The 16,370-nt window shown below is 36.2% G+C and overlaps 1 protein-coding gene across 1 annotated transcript in view; it reads right to left on the bottom strand.

Annotated features, from left to right (window-relative positions):
- Positions 1–848: 848 nt before the first annotated feature.
- LOC123524003 (protein O-linked-mannose beta-1,2-N-acetylglucosaminyltransferase 1-like) overlaps positions 849–16,370 on the bottom strand; it is a 56,810-nt gene continuing 41,288 nt past the window's right edge. Inside the window, exons 12-20 of the mRNA XM_053539839.1 lie at positions 15,033–15,091; positions 13,851–13,923; positions 11,272–11,397; positions 10,027–10,217; positions 7,821–7,932; positions 7,359–7,430; positions 5,960–6,001; positions 5,415–5,482; positions 849–3,469 (exon numbers count right to left, since the gene is read on the bottom strand). Of these exons, the coding sequence (XP_053395814.1) occupies positions 3,400–3,469; positions 5,415–5,482; positions 5,960–6,001; positions 7,359–7,430; positions 7,821–7,932; positions 10,027–10,217; positions 11,272–11,397; positions 13,851–13,923; positions 15,033–15,091 (813 nt within the window). The 3' untranslated portion in view covers positions 849–3,399. The remainder of the gene's footprint in view (positions 3,470–5,414; positions 5,483–5,959; positions 6,002–7,358; positions 7,431–7,820; positions 7,933–10,026; positions 10,218–11,271; positions 11,398–13,850; positions 13,924–15,032; positions 15,092–16,370) is intronic.

The following is a 16,370-nucleotide window of genomic DNA, read 5'->3' as shown; positions in this document are numbered from 1 at the left end:
AAAGGGCCATAATTTAGCCAAAATAGTTGACAGAGTTATGTACTCTTGCCTACAGATGGAAATCATGATGATAAACAAGTGTTCAAAGTTTCAAAGCCACAGGTCAAATGGTTTTGACAAAACATGGACTTGTAAGAAAACTGAACCAATTTCCAAGTCAAAAAAGGGCCATAATTCAGCCTAAATATTGGCAGAGTTATGTACTCTTGCCTACAGATATGATGATGAACAATTGTGCAAACTTTCAAAGCCACAGGTCAAATAGTTTTGACAAAACATGGACTTGTACACAAACTGTACCAATTTCCAAGTCCAAAAAGGGCCATAATTCAGTCAAAATAGTTGACAGAGTTTTGTACTCTTGCCTACAGATAGAGACTGTTATAATAAACAAGTGATAAAAGTTTCAAAACCTTACATTTACACAAAAAGTGAACTAGTACAAAAAACTTAACCGAGATTTTCTAATTTAAAGGGGCCATCATTCAGCCAAAATCCTTGATAGAGTTATGTACTCTTGCCTACAACTGGACATGGTGATGGTAAACAAGTGTTGAAAGTTTCAAAGCTTTATCTAAAAAGACTTTGTCAAAAAGTGGATTGGTACGAAAAACTTAACCAAGGTGTGAAGCCGACACCGACGCCGTGGCGAGTAGGATAGCTCTACTTATTCTTCAAATAGTCTAGCTAAAAAAAAACAAAAAAAAAAACTTTTTTTTTCATTCCATTTTCTTTAAATTTTTTCCTTGAGATTATTGAGATTATTTCCTTGAAGGTATATAAATCTAACATCTGAATGGTCCGGATCAAACCTGTTAATAATGACGATATGCATAACAAACAGTGTATAGTTTTGTCATAAAAAAGTTATATTAGGTTTAAATCATCTTTGTGTGTAACAATATAAAATATTTACGAACACATTAACATTTCAAATGTGTGATAAAAATATATAGTGTTAAAGCACCTATTTCTACAATCTTCTCCATTGTGTACAAATATAACAAAATGAACTTAAAAGTGTTGTGACCATGATGCAGATTATATATATTTAACTGGTGTAACATAAAGAACATAATATATGAATCTTTCCCACTTTTTACCTTCTTTGGGTTCTTTTACATGTAACTTAGAAACATATCGAACAAAAAATTTGGAATATTTTTTAAAAATATAAACTTTGCTTGAAGACAGCCACTTTCATATTTACTGAGACATTTATACAGACAATGCAAAACGTGGACAAAAACCAGCCTTGTGCAGTATATAAGCAGACAATGGAACAGCTAAAAAGCTACAGTAATTATCTGTGCTGAAATGTATCTATTTTCCAGTGAGAATAGACCTTGAACTGGCATACCATTCAAGATCAATACAATTTATCGTCAGTGGACTCAACAAGAAGCTATTACTAATACTTGTCTATCGTAAATAGCATTTACTCTTTGCATAAAATTTGTAAATTTCTAAATTATTTGAAATACACAATGCTACTGGCATGTGACTTAACTTTTCTGGCAAGAGTGAATTGTGCAAATACTGGCACCATTTTCAAGACAACATTTCAGGCACCAACAAACTCTAACAAGAGCACCGCCTTGCGGGTGCTGACGCTCATCTGATTTTTTTTGTGTAATAGAAATATTGTCCTACCCATGATTTTCTAAGTCTGAAAAGGGCCATCATTCTTGCAAAAAGCAGGATAGAGTTATGTTTCTTGATGTACAGTGTCCACTTATGATGGTGAAAAACTGTTGCAAGTTTTAAAGCAATAGCTTTGATAGTTTATGAGAAAAGTTGACTTAAACGTAATACTCAACCAAGAAAATGATTTTCTAAGTCCAAAAAGGGCAATAATTATTGCAAAAAGCAGGATGGAGTTATGTTGCTTGCTGTACAGGGTCAGCTTATGATGGTGAACAAGTGTTGCAAGTTTCAAAGCAATAGCTTTGATAGTTTAAGAGAAAAAGTTGACCTAAACATAAAACTTAACCAAGAAATCTGATATTTTCTAAGTCCAAAAGGGGCCATAAATCTTGCAAAAAGCAGGACGGAGTTATGTTTCTTGCTGTACAGGGTCAACTTATGATGGTGAACAAGTGTTGCAAGTTTTAAAGCAATAGCTTTGATAGTTTAGGATAAAAGCTGACCTAAACATAAAACTTAACCAAGAAAACTGATTTTCTAAGTCCAAAAGGGGCAATAAATCTTGCAAAAAGCAAGATGGAGTTATGTTTCTTGATGTACAGGGTCTGCTTATGATGGTGAACAAGCATTCCAAGTTTCAAAGCAATAGCTTTGATAGTTTAGGAGAAAAGTTGACCTAAACATAAAACTTAACCAAGAAATCTGATATTTTCTAAGTACAAAAGAGGCCATAAATCTTGCAAAAAGCAAGATGGAGTTATGTTTCTTGCTATACAGGGTCAGCTTATGATGGTGAACAAGTATTCCAAGTTTCAAAGCAATAGCTTTGATAGTTTAGGAGAAAAGCTGACCTAAACATAAAACTTAACCAGGCAACGCCGACGCCGACGCCGACAACCGCTCAAGTGATGACAATAACTCATCATTTTTTTTCAAAAAATCAGATGAGCTAAAAATTATAGTATGATACTGATCTTTTTGTAACTGTTATTTCTTTGGTTGATCAAGCATATAAATCACTATAAAAATCAAAAATAAGATTTTACTTTAAACTTTGGAAAAGAATCAGTAACCTTTCTAATTTTTAGTAAAAATGAAGCATTTTTGGCAAGCTTTTCTTTTTCTACAGAAATAAAAAAGAAAATGAATTATTATGCAAGAAGTTAAAAATAATATTTGTTCACTTAGTATCATAAACAGGATCTTTGGTCATTACCTGATTCTCCATTTCTATTTATTTCCTGAACAAATCATACAGAATAAATGAGCTGCGCCATGTGAAAACCAACATAGTGCGTTTGCAACCAGCATGGATCCAGACCAGCCTGCGCATCCGTGCAGTGTGGTCACAATCCATGCTGTTCGCTTTCAAAGCCTATTCGAATTAGAGAAACTGTTTGCGAACAGCACAGATCCTGTCCAGACTGCACGGATTCACAGGCTGGTCTGGATCCATGCTGGTCACAAACACACTATGTTGGTTTTCTCATGGCGCGGCTCAAATATCTTTACAAGCATGATTTAAAAATGTGACTGAAAGTTGTAACAGAAACCTACATTAATCTATACAAGACTTTCCACTAGAACACCTACAACCTGTTAAAAACTGTTAAATGGTGTATCACAATTATGGTACATGAATATAGACACAATGATAAATATTCAGAACAGATCTTGTATAAAAATATGTGAATCAAAGTTAAGATAAAATTATCACATGGTACAGAAGAAATTTAACAAACAGGATTTCCGTCAAGTCCCTTCTTTTTGCTTTTCTTTGCTTTCTAAGTCAATTGGTGTGATATCTGCAGGTTTCAATTCACTGAAATATAAAATCATTTAAATCAGCACCAGTATTGTTATGAGTAAATAACAAAGAATTACAGATTTTTAATAAGCATCTGTTAAAAAAAATGCCTGATCACTTATTCAAGTGGCCAAATAACTGTAAACTGTTCACAGGTTTGAAAAGACAAATTGTTTTACATGTGTTTTATGAATGAATATGGCTTCATCTTGTTGATATTGCAACTTTCTTAATTTTGACATACAGAATGCTTCTTATATAATGAAATTAAATCCTATACAATAACATTACTAATGCACATGATACATTTAAACTGCATAAATATGTGACACTACATTGGATCTTTAGACAATCAAAAAATATACCACAGGATGTGACAGTAATAGTATCAATTTAATATAAAACTAGAAATGTGTCCATGGGACACAGATGCCCCCACTACATGACAAAGGACACAAATTCTTTCCTAGGTCAGGGGCCATAACTCCTACAATACTGAATGAATCCGGACGCGAAACCCCAGGTGCACAACCGCAAATGCTGACCAACATTCCTTTATACTTTGGTGACTCTAGGTCAAATACGTTTGGAGCTACGCGCGACACAACATTAAAATGACCAATTTTTAACTAAGTCAAGGGCCATAACTCCTACACAACTGAATGAATCCGGACGCAAAACCCCAGGTGCACAACTGCACATGCTGACCAACATTCCTGTAAACTTTGGTGACTCTAGGTCAAATACTTTTGGAGCTACGTGCGACACAACATTAAAATGATCAATTTTTAACTAAGTCAGGGGCCATAACTCCTACACGACTGAGTGAATCCGGACGTGAAACCCCAGGTGCATAACTGTACATGCTGACCAACATTCCTGTAAGGTTTTGTGAATATTGGTCAAATACTTTTGGAGCTAGGCGCGACACAACATTAAAATGACCAATTTTTACAAAGTCAGGGGCCATAACTCCTACATGACTGAATGAATCCGGACGCAAAAGCCCAGGTGCACAACTACACGTGCTAACCAACATTCCTGTAAAGTTTTGTGACTCTACATCAAATACTTTGGGAGCTACGCGCGACACAACATTCTCGGAAGGACAGACGGATGGAGGACGGAGGACGGACAAGGGCAAATCTATATGCACCTCCCAAAAGTGGGGGCATAAAGAGTTGCATTATACCAGACAGTACATAAGTAAAATGTTAAATCCGTATTTACTTCTGCATACATGACCATACAAAAAGAGTTTTATCCTATTATTTCATTCTTCAACATGCAACAATTTCATGTTCTTCAATATCTTACAATTTTATGTTCTTCAATTTCATGTTCTTCAATATCTTACAATTCATGTTCAACCTCTTGCTATGAAAATCAACATCTTGCAGACAGAATATTTTATACATATTTCTACTCCTTTTTATACCTCATCAAACGAAGTTTCCGGATGATAACTTGAGAACGCTATGGGCCTAGGATCATGAAAGTTGATAGGGAGGTTGGTCATGACCAGCAGATGACCCCTATTGATTTTGAGCTCAGTAGGTCAATGGTCAAGGTCACAGTGACCCAAAACAGATAAACCATTTTCGAACGATAACTTAGAATGCTTGGGCCTAGGATCACGAAACTTAACAGGTAGGTTGATCATTAACTGCATATGACCCCTATTGATTTTGAGGTCAGCAAGTCAAAAGTCAAGGTCACACTGACCCAGAGCAGTAGAACTTTTTTTGCAGGGTTGACAAGATTTAAATCATTTTTGATACATAGGTGTAACATCATCAAATATAGGACAAGTTTGACTTTGACATTGGCTTACTTCTGTGGCAAGGCCATATTATGGGGTCACTCCCGTGACAGCTCTATTTTAAATTGGCAAGTCACATGGCTCAAAACTATGAGCACAAATTACAAATATCATAGAGCATTATGATGTACAACTTACGCATAAGGAGACGCAGGAACTCCCACTATGACTAGATGTTTCCCCTTTAAATATTGCCGCCACATACTCTGAAAAAAATATGATTTTGTAAAGTTCTGCATTTTACATAGGGATAATTTTTTTATAACTTTTACATGCATATGTTCTCTACTATAATTTTGCTAATGTATATTTACCGGTACAGTAATAAATTACCGATTAATCTCCAATTAAAATCAAGGGTTTTAGCCAAAGTATTTCAGTTTGGTACATGACGTCTTTATATTGTTTAGTTGTACAATGGGGATGAGTTTCAGTTATTTGTTTGATTTGTTGGATTTTATGACACACTGACAACACAGTTCTTGTAATATGGGCACTTTCTAGCTTTTAACAGTATTCCTCTGAGCATTATTTGAGACACTGTCAGGCACCCAGGCAGGACCATCAACCATCGGCAAGCTGGATAGCCTGCTCACAACGTGCTTCAGTTCAATACAGGTAAACATAAAAGAAATATTTGTGATAGTTTAGAATGTAAGTAATAAAGTTTTCTGTCATATTACCTTATGGAAACCTCTGACATCTAAATCCCAGAGCTTGTAACACTGAAAGAGTAAGAAGAATCAATTCATCATTTGACTGGTACTTATAAAAGCAATGTAACAAATTTATTTTTGCTTATTAATGAATATCCATTTCTAATACACACAAATATACAGATAAAACCTTTGAGACGTGCCATGAGAAATCCAACATAGTGGGTTTGCGACCAGCATGGATCCAGACCAGCCTGCGCATCCACACAGTCTGGTCAGGATCCATGCTGTTCACTTTCAAAGCCTATAGCAATTAGAGAAACTGTTAGCGAACAGCATGGATCCTGACCAGACTGCGCGGATGCGCAGGCTGGTCTGGATCCATGCTGGTCGCAAACCCACTATGTTGGTTTTCTCATGGCACGGCTCATTTCACATCATCCAAATGATCCAAATTAAGCTAAAGATAAAACACTGATTGTAGATGCAAACCAGAATATCTGGCTTGAGGGTAACTGCTTATGTGGTAACAAGGCATTTTCTTACAATATTTTACAAATAATAGTAAAAACAAAATCAAATAAATGGTTTTCATTCACAGGACCTTTTAGTAACATATTTATAAACAGTGTGAAACTTACATCCATAAAGGGAGATAACATATGTTGATATTATAAAAGCAAACATCAACACAAGGGTTCCATTTTCATTTTATCATCTAAAGCGAAATGTTATAATTTTCATTCTAATATGCTTGTCTCTGTTAAAACGCTCTTAAGCTAGAATAATGTCACGTTAACGTGCGGTGACGTCAGTTTTTGTTGCGACTAAGAAAGAGCACATCTGTATTTTAGTTTAAACAATATTTATTATTTTTAAGCAACATACACATAACATGTACAACAAATTTTTACATGTCAAATACATGGATTGGAAAACAAGCTGATAGCTTATGTAAATTCCTTTCCACCTGTATTTTAATCTACTGTTTTAGATTAAGGGCATATTAGAATCGAAATAGTTTATAGCAAAACCCTGTTTTAACACTATTTATACACTTGGGCAGCAATACGTCGTACAAATAATTTCACGAGGGCTTTCCCCTTGTGAAATTATTACACATGACGTATAACCACCCATCGTGCATAAATAGTATTAAAACACTCTTTTGCTATAAATTATTTTTTAATTAAATAACACTTAGAATTGAGTAATAAACAATATGGAACAAAGTGGAACTATCAATGCATTTCATTTATAAATGGTTTTTAAGTAAATGGTAAAAAACATCATACATTTATTTCATGAAAAATATCTTAATCTGCACTGAGTGCTATTTGGTATCCACTTGTAGAGAAATATGCTTACCACAGATATGAACTATCCTTAAATATTAAAATGTCAGTTGTAAAACCCTTTAAATTACCTTCGCTAATTGTTTCCAAGTCTCAAAATCTTGTGGACCCTTCATTTGTATATACATTACAAATGTCTCAACCTGTAAAAACACTGAGGTTTAGAAACTTGCTATCATGGTGGTGGTTTTCATTTATCGAGTATCAGTTATGGTATGTACAACTTTCGAGCAAAAAGACTGTAAAGTCTGATTGTCCCTATTTTTCCTACAGGAGTTAACTTGTGCTCCATCAAAAGCAGTCAACTTTTATAAATTGCATAATTTAAAACCATAATGTATTTACTTACAACTTCTGAATTTCAGAATATTTACCAATCAAAAGAAGTAAACCATCAACAATGTTAAGAACTTACAGACATAAAAAATTCAAAGTCAGAGCCACCCTATTAAAGGACTCTGCACAAAATATTCCCACAGAACTAACTATATTTTGAGGAAAACATGTCCCAAGAAAGCAATGTGTAAACTTACATCTGTATCTTGTGGTATAAAATCTTCAGCACATGGATCCTTGGAATGGTCTAATACTTCGGCACTTGATATTAAATTTCTAACAAGCTCTTCATATTTCTCACTTGTCATCCTGTATAAACAGAGATATTAATGTATATAAGATATAAAATATTTTGTGATTTCCAGACAACTCTTGCAATACAACCTACATAAAAGTTTCACTAACATACATTAGTGTATATACTTTTTTTTCTGTTTTGTTGAGAGTCAATAATTTATTTCAAGATTTTCAAGACAACAAACACAACAAAATATTTAAGTCTTTTTTTCAAAAACCAATATTATGTTCTACACATTAAAATTATATTTTATTTAAAGGAAAAATTAATGCAATGTTGCTCTATGCTAACTCTGTCTACTAGGTTTTCTTAAATCATTTATGGAATTAAAAATGATCAAAACTGGCTTCAAAACGATTAAGTTATGAACATTTCAATATCTATCAAAATGGTAGCCATTTTGTTTTCATGGCAACATGAAACTAAATGGCTGATTTAACTTATTTATATATTTTTGAACATATTCTACTGCTTTAACTCCAGAAACTTTTGAAACTAGAAAATGCTTTTGTAAAAAAGCGCATGTCTCCCCCAATGCAAAGTCCTATAGGCAAGAAGTCAATAGGGGTCAGGAGCGAAAGTCAAAGAGACACTGATGGTTGGCTGCAATAGGGATCATCTACTTGGCATGTCCAGTCATCCCGCTTAATTTCAACACTCTTGGCCTAGTGGTTCTTGAGTCATTGTTCAGGCTCCTGTGACCTTGACCTTTGATCAAGTGACCTCAAAATAAATAGGGATCATCTACTCTGCATGTCCAATCATCCTATTAAGTTTCAACATTGTAGGTCAAGTGGTTCTCAAGTTATTTCCAAAAAATGATTTTACATGAACAGGCCACTGTGACCTTGACCTTTAATAGACTGACCCCAAAATCAATAGGGGTCATCTACTCTGCATGTTCAATCATCATATGAAGTTTCAACATTCTGGGTCAAGTGGTTCTCAAGTTATTGATCGGAACTGGTTATCAATGTTCAGGCCTCTGTGACCCTGACCTTTAACGGAGTGACCCCAAAAACAATAGGGGTCATTTACTCTGCATGAACAATCATCCTATGAAGTTTCAACATTCTGGGTCGAGAGGTTCTCAAGTTATTGATTGGAAATGGTTTTCCATGTTCAGGCCCCTGTGGCCTTGACCTTTAACAGAGTGACCCTAAAATCGTTAGGGGTCATCTACTCGGCATGACCAATCATTCTATGAAGTTTCATCATTCTTGGTCAAGTGGTTCTCAAGTTACTGACCGGAAATGGTTTTCAATGTTCAGGCCCCTGTGTCCTTGACCTTTAATGGAGTGACCCCAAAATCGATAGGGGTCATCTATTTTGCATGTACAATCATCCTATGAAGTTTCAACATTCTGGGTCAAGTGGTTCTCTAGTTATTGATAGGAAATGGTTTTCCATGTTCAGGCCCCTGTGACCTTGACCTTTGATGGAGTGACCCCAAAATCAATAGCGGTCATCTACTCTTCATGACCAATCATCCTATGAAGTTGCAACATTCTGGGTCAAGTGGTTCCGTAGTTTTTGATTGGAAATGGTTTTCAATGTTCAGGCCCCTGTGACCTTGACCTTTGATGGAGTGACCCCAAAATCAATAGGGGTCATCTACTCTTCATGGCCAATCATCCTATGAAGTTTCAACATTCTTGGTCAAGTGGTTCTCTAGTTATTGATCGGAAATGGTTTTCAATGTTCAGGCCCCTGTGACCTTGACCTTTGATGGAGTGACATCAAAAACAATAGGGGTCGTCTACTCCAACAGCTCACAACCCTATGAAGTTTGAAGGTTCTAGGTCAAATGGTTCTCCAGTTATTGCTCGGAAATGAAGTGTGACGTACGGATGGACGGACGGACGGACAGGGCAAAAGCAATATGTCTCCTGGGGGAGACATAATTAATCCATCCACCTCTGATTCATGTGGGGAAGTTGGCAGTTACTTGCAGAGAGCAGGTTTGTACTGGTATAGAATCCAGGAACACTAGTTAGGTTAACTGCCCTCTCTTACATAACTGAAATACTGTTGAAAAATGGCATTCAACCCAAAACAAACAAACCTATTCAAAGTGAATAATTCATCAGTATGTAAAACCTCACCTGTCCACATCTTTTAACTTGACATTTGGTTTTGTCATGAGTTTATGAGACTGAAAATAAAGTTCTTGGAAGTATGGGTTGATGTTCAGGCCTTTCGAGCCAAAATGATATGTACGAGAAATATCTGGAATTATACACTCGCGAGATTTACGTATCACTTCATGCCGCATCCACATGTCCCAGTCCCAGTGCTGAAACACAAATATAGGAAGTTTAGAAAAAACTCTTCTGTAAGTATAACATTACCTTGAGTGACAAAGAGTTACTAAATACTTTTGAAAAAAAATATGACTTTACAAGGAGTGTTTCATATGTAACGCTATCAGATCCAAAAAATAGGTTATACTGAAAAACTGTCAATGTTTTCATTTCATACCTACAAAGTATTCCCCTTTTACTTTTTATACTAAATTTCACTCATTTTGTCCAAGTTTTGAATGCATTTTTATAATCTGATTCAGGTATACTGGACAAGCATTGGTAAACAGCAAATTGAAGTGCACGCAATAAGCCCTGCCCCCTTGTGGCCATGTGTTTTAATGAAATAGAATGGCTTAAGCAATTTTGATAGAAAGTCATGCAGAGATCATTTCTACAAAATAGTTATAACTAGCCGGAAGATATGCTCCGAACAAAGTTTTCATTCTTGTATCCTTTGACCTCTAAGTGTGACCTTGACCTTAGACCTAGGGACCTGGTTCTTGCGCATGACACTCTGTCTCATGATGGTGAACAATTGTGCCAACTTTCATCAAAATCCCTCCATGCATGTAGAAGATATGCTAACCCTAACCTAACCCTAACCCTATTTTTAGTAACAATGACCTTGACCTTGATCCCAGAAACCCCAAAACCAATCCCAAGCTACAACTTTATATAAGTTTTCTATACACCAAGTTTCATCATGATAGCTCATTCCTAAGTTAAGTTATTGACCGGAAACCCTTTTTCTATTTTAAGTAACAGTGACCTTGACCTTGACCCCAGAAACCCCTAAATCAATCCCAGCCTTTGTCTTGATATAAGCTACATACACACCAAGTTTTATTCAAATATCTTTACCGAAACAAAAGTTATTGACCGGAAACACCAGTTTGACGCCGCCGCCGCCACCGCCGCCGCCGCCGCCCGCCCGACTGACATCTACCCCAATCTAATAACTCAGGTTTTCGTTGAAAACCTGGTTAATAAAGGAGGAGTTAAGATATTTATATCCCATAATAGAAGACAATTTGTCCATCTTACCTTTTCAGGACCTGGCCATTGATGCTCTAGTTCATCAAACAGGGATTTCTTCATCATCCAGCCCAGACCTGGCATTGTCTCTATTCTATATAACAGGGCTGGATCCTTGCAGGAATGCTCATAGCCCTAGATCAATGCAAACAAACAAAATGACAATGCTTTTTTCTTTACTGCGGATGCGGGTAGATAAAAACTGACATTACATATACTGTTTTATATAAAAGTCTAGAAAGAAACAAGAGGGCCATGAAGGCCCTGTATCGCTCACCTGACCTATTGACCTGAAGATCAACAAGATTAACATTCTGACCAAGTTTCATTAAGATATGGTCATAAATGTGGCCTCTAAAGTGTTAACTAGCTATTCCTTTGATTTGACCCCGTGACCTAGTTTTTGACCCGACATGACCCAGATTCGAACTTGACCTAAAGATCATCAAGATTAACATTCTGACTAAGTTTCATGAAGAAACAGTCATAAATGTGGCCTCTAGAGTGTTAACAAGCTTTTCCTTTGATTTGATCCCGTGACCTAGTTTTTGACCCAACATGACCCAGATTCGAACTCGACCTAAAGATCATCAAGTTTAACATTCTGACTAAGTTTCATGAAGATACAGTCATAAATGTGGCCTCTAGAGAGTTAACAAGCTTTTCCTTTGATTTGACCCCGTGACCTAGTTTTTGACCCAACATGACCCAGATTTGAATCTGACCTAAAGATCATCAAGTTTAACATTCTGACTAAGTTTCATGAAGATATAGTCATAAATGTGGCCTCTAGAGTGTTAACAAGCTTTTCCTTTGATTTAACCTAGTGACCTAGTCTTTGATCCCAGCTGATCCAGATTTAAACTTGACCTAAAGATCACCAAGATAAACATTCTGACCAAGTTTCATTAAGATACGGTCATAAATGTGGCCTCTACAGTGTTAATTAGCTTTTCCTTTGATTTGACCGGGTGACCTAGTTTTTGATCCTACATGACCCAGATTCGAAACTGACCTTAGGATCATCAAGTTTAACATTCTGACCAAGTTTCATGAAGATATAGTCATAAATGCGGCATCTACATTGTTAAAAAGCTTTTCCTTTGATTTGACCTGGTGACCTAGATTTTGACCCCAGATGACCCAATATCAAACTCGTCCAAGACTTTATTAAGGATAACACTCTGACCAAGTTTCATTAATATTGGGTCAAAACTGTGACCTCTAGAGTGTTAACAAGCTTTTCCTTTGATCTGACCTGGTGACCTAGATTTTGACCCCAGATGACCCAATATCAAACTCGTCCAAGATTTTATTGAGGGTAACATTCTGACCAAGTTTCATTAAGATTGGGCCAAAATTCTGACCTCTAGAGTGTTAACAAGCTTTTCCTTTGATTTGACCTGGTGACCTAGTTTTTGACCCCAGATGACCCAATATCGAACTCGTCCAAGATTTTATCGAGGGTAACATTCTGACTAAGTTTCATAAAGATTGGGCCAAAAATGTGACCTCTAGAGTGTTAACAGTCAAATTGTTGACGACGGACGGATGGACGGACGGACGGACGGACGACGACGGACGCCGGACACAGGGTGATCACTAAAGCTCACCTTTGAGCACTTCGTGCTCAGGTGAGCTAAAAACAAGAGCATCACAATGCAGAGCAATATACACCTGAAGGTATGACCTTGACCTTGAAGCAAGCCATCCGAAATATGCGCTCTGCACGATGTCTCAATGTGGTGAACATTTGTGCCATGTTTCTTTAAAATCCTTCAAGCAGTTCAAGAGTTACAGAGCAGACACAAAACAAACTGATATGACCTTTGACCCCTAAGTGTGACTTTGACCTTGAAGTGTGCCATGCAAAACATGCACTCTGCACATCGTCTCAATGTGGTGAACATTTGTGTCAAGTTTCTTCGAAATCCTTCAAGGGGTTCAAGAGTTACAGAACGGACACGAAATTGCTAACTGATAGATGGACAACAGCATCATAACATAATATTCCCTTTGGGCACATAAAAAATATTCTGTTGACCAAAGTTATAATATTCTAGTATGCCAACCACTTCCTTCCCCTATACAATAAATGCCTTGAAAAACATGTCCACCAAGCATGACATTCTTTGGACTACATAAGTACACAAGTCAACATCGCAATCAAGAGCTAATTGTTAAATCCCGACAACATATGGTTTCAAAGTTGGTATTCCAAAATTTTGCAAGACCCTAACTTACTGAACCATGTTGTCAATTGAATACTATACCATTTTCAGTATTTTCTCATTTTACGTAAAACACACGATATGGAAATGCTTGAATCAGTCATCATTGTAATATCATAAAATGAAATATTAAAAGTTATTTACAATTTGAAGGAAAATTGTAGTCTAGTACTAGTAGCTAAAATGTCAGCCACTCAACCCAGACTTCACAGGTTCAAATCCAACTGGGGTCACAACCACCTTCACAATATGACATCAGTACTGGTTTTCCAGGAAAGAGACGAGTGACATTCAAATTAGCGTAAACCTTTTATCACAAATGAGAGTAAAGAAATTAATATTCGCTACAACATATACCTGATCATTCCAGGCTGATATACAGTACAATGTCTGGTCCTCCTCTAACAAATGCATAGTTTGATGAAAATAACTGAAAAGGTGAAATGTCAAACAAAGTTAAGTTTTGAAATATGAATACCTTAAAAATCCCAGGAGTATTTTAAATAACAGAGATTCAGAGTACATGTATAGCGTGTAGGTTGATAAATAGGACAACAGTGCTACTTTGCATAATAATAGCCCTTGCCCGTGATAATGGCCCTAGCCCCGTGATAATGGCCCTAACCCTGTGATAATGGCCCTAGCCCAATGATAGTGGTCCTGTCCGATGATAATGGCCTAGCCCCATGACAATGGCCCTGGCTCCGTGATAATGGCTCTAGCCCCGTAATAATGGCCCTGGCCCTGTGATAATAACTCTAGCCTCGTGATAACGGCCCTAGCCCGTGATAATGGCCCTAGCCCCGTGATAATGGCCCTGGCCCCATGATACGGCCCTAGCTCGTGACAATGGCCCTAGCCCGTGATAATGGCCCTAGCCCCATGATAATGGCCCTAGCCCCGTGATAATGGCCCTAGCCCCGTGATAATGGTCCTAGCGCATGGGCTTTTATCTTCTTTCAACACTTTTATCACTCAAAGACACCGCTTTCCCAAGTATTAACCTTTTTATTATATGTTTATCTATAACATAATAAGGAAAGTTAAATGTATCATTTTTATAGGTGTACTATCATCTTCTTACATAACAATTTTCAGCCTTAACAGGTTAGTAGGTTCGAGAGTTTCAGTTTTTATTTTATTTATTACAAGTAAATACATAAAAATTAAATACCTTAGCAGTTATATTTGTTGCTTACAGTATAGTTTATGACTAAAAATGAATAGTTTCATGAATGATATAATAATGAAGTTACGCTTCAGATATCAAGAGCACTATTTGTATCTTATCAAGTAATAAAAATCTGTAACTACAGAGAACACAACAATCTAAAACTGTATGCTGCACATAGTGTAGGTCTGTGGATGACGATATGTAGCAATTCTTGCACCAATACAACCATTGTAATCGATACCATTATTTTATGTTAATGTAATATGAAAATAGAATTTAATACAAAACAGCTGAATGCAATGTTCTGCAGAGTACTGAGCAAACAGTTGTATGTGTTTAAACTATACAACAAACATGTTACATACTTGAAGAAATCAGGTGAGACTTCGAGGTCCTCTTCTAAAATAATAATATGTTCTGCTTTCTACAACAGAAAAAAGCAAAACTTACATGTATTTCTCAAGCTAGCTCTTTATGACAATATATTAATTTTTCATTCACCGATTTCTTTTACTGTTAGTGAAGATAAATGAGCCGTGCCATGAGAAAACCAACATAGTGGGTGTGTGACCAGCATGGATCCAGACCAGCCTGCGCATCCACGCAGTCTGGTCAGGCTCCATGCTGTTCGCTTTTAAAGCCTATTGGAATTGGAGAAACTGTTAGCGAACAGCATGGATCCTGACCAGACTGCGCGGATGCGCAGGCTGGTCTGGATCCATGCTGGTCGCACACCCACTATGTTGGTTTTCTCATGGCGCGGCTCAAATGTTTAATCTTTAAAGATTTAAAGAATTTCATATAACAACATAAAAACTACTTTAAAGGCATATGCTATAATTTGGGGCAAAATTTTCCCCAAAAATAAATTTCTTCAAACTTTGGATATTGAAGGACAATCATCTAAGAAACAAAATTATGCAATAAAAATTATTGGTCACTGGTACTGAAAGCTTTGAAAACAACATTTTTTGGGAAAATCTCATATACAGCGAATTTTAACATACCGGTATGCCTTTAAGATCAGATAAAGGCACTGCTATCATAAATCTTTCTAAATAACTCTGTAGGCTGGTATTAGAAAATCTTATAAAAAATTCAAAATATCTTGAGCAGTTTATAGAATATCTTAGGAAGGAATGAATGAAAACAATTACATATACATTTTGCACATCTAACCAAAAACTCTTTCAACACAAAAACAAGAAGCAAGGTTTAAGTTGGGTTATAAATCACACAAAATGTTACAATTATGCTGTAACATGTGGACGGAGACATAAGCAAAGCCTGTTTCAAGCTTCTACCTCTTGAAAATTGCGTACATCTCACTAAAATAAACAGCAGAAATCATAGTGACCAAGTACTGATAAATCATTAAAATTAATGGACATGAAATTTTGTGGTTCCAGTTGGCAAACAGCTTTTTCATGGATTATATGAAGTTGTGGACTTAAACTTTAAACAAAACATGAATGAGAATTTTTGTTTGGACTAAATTTCATAAACTTACTCAACCAAAAATGCATAAAAAATAGTTCCCCTCAGGTATTAATTTTTTTGCAGTATGTCACTTTCATTTTCCAGTGATAAGCTAAAAACCAAACTATTCCACATGTCTATACAGATGAAATATCCTTAAACTCCAAATAATAACTTCCCTTTAAAAACCCAAGGCCCAAAAACCGTTTTTTCCCCAATTTTCC

Source organism: Mercenaria mercenaria, chromosome 3 (assembly GCF_021730395.1).
Source record: "Mercenaria mercenaria strain notata chromosome 3, MADL_Memer_1, whole genome shotgun sequence".
Taxonomy (NCBI): domain Eukaryota; kingdom Metazoa; phylum Mollusca; class Bivalvia; order Venerida; family Veneridae; genus Mercenaria; species Mercenaria mercenaria.
The sequence above is the reverse complement of the archived record's forward strand: the minus strand, read 5'-3'. Positions and strand labels throughout refer to the sequence as shown.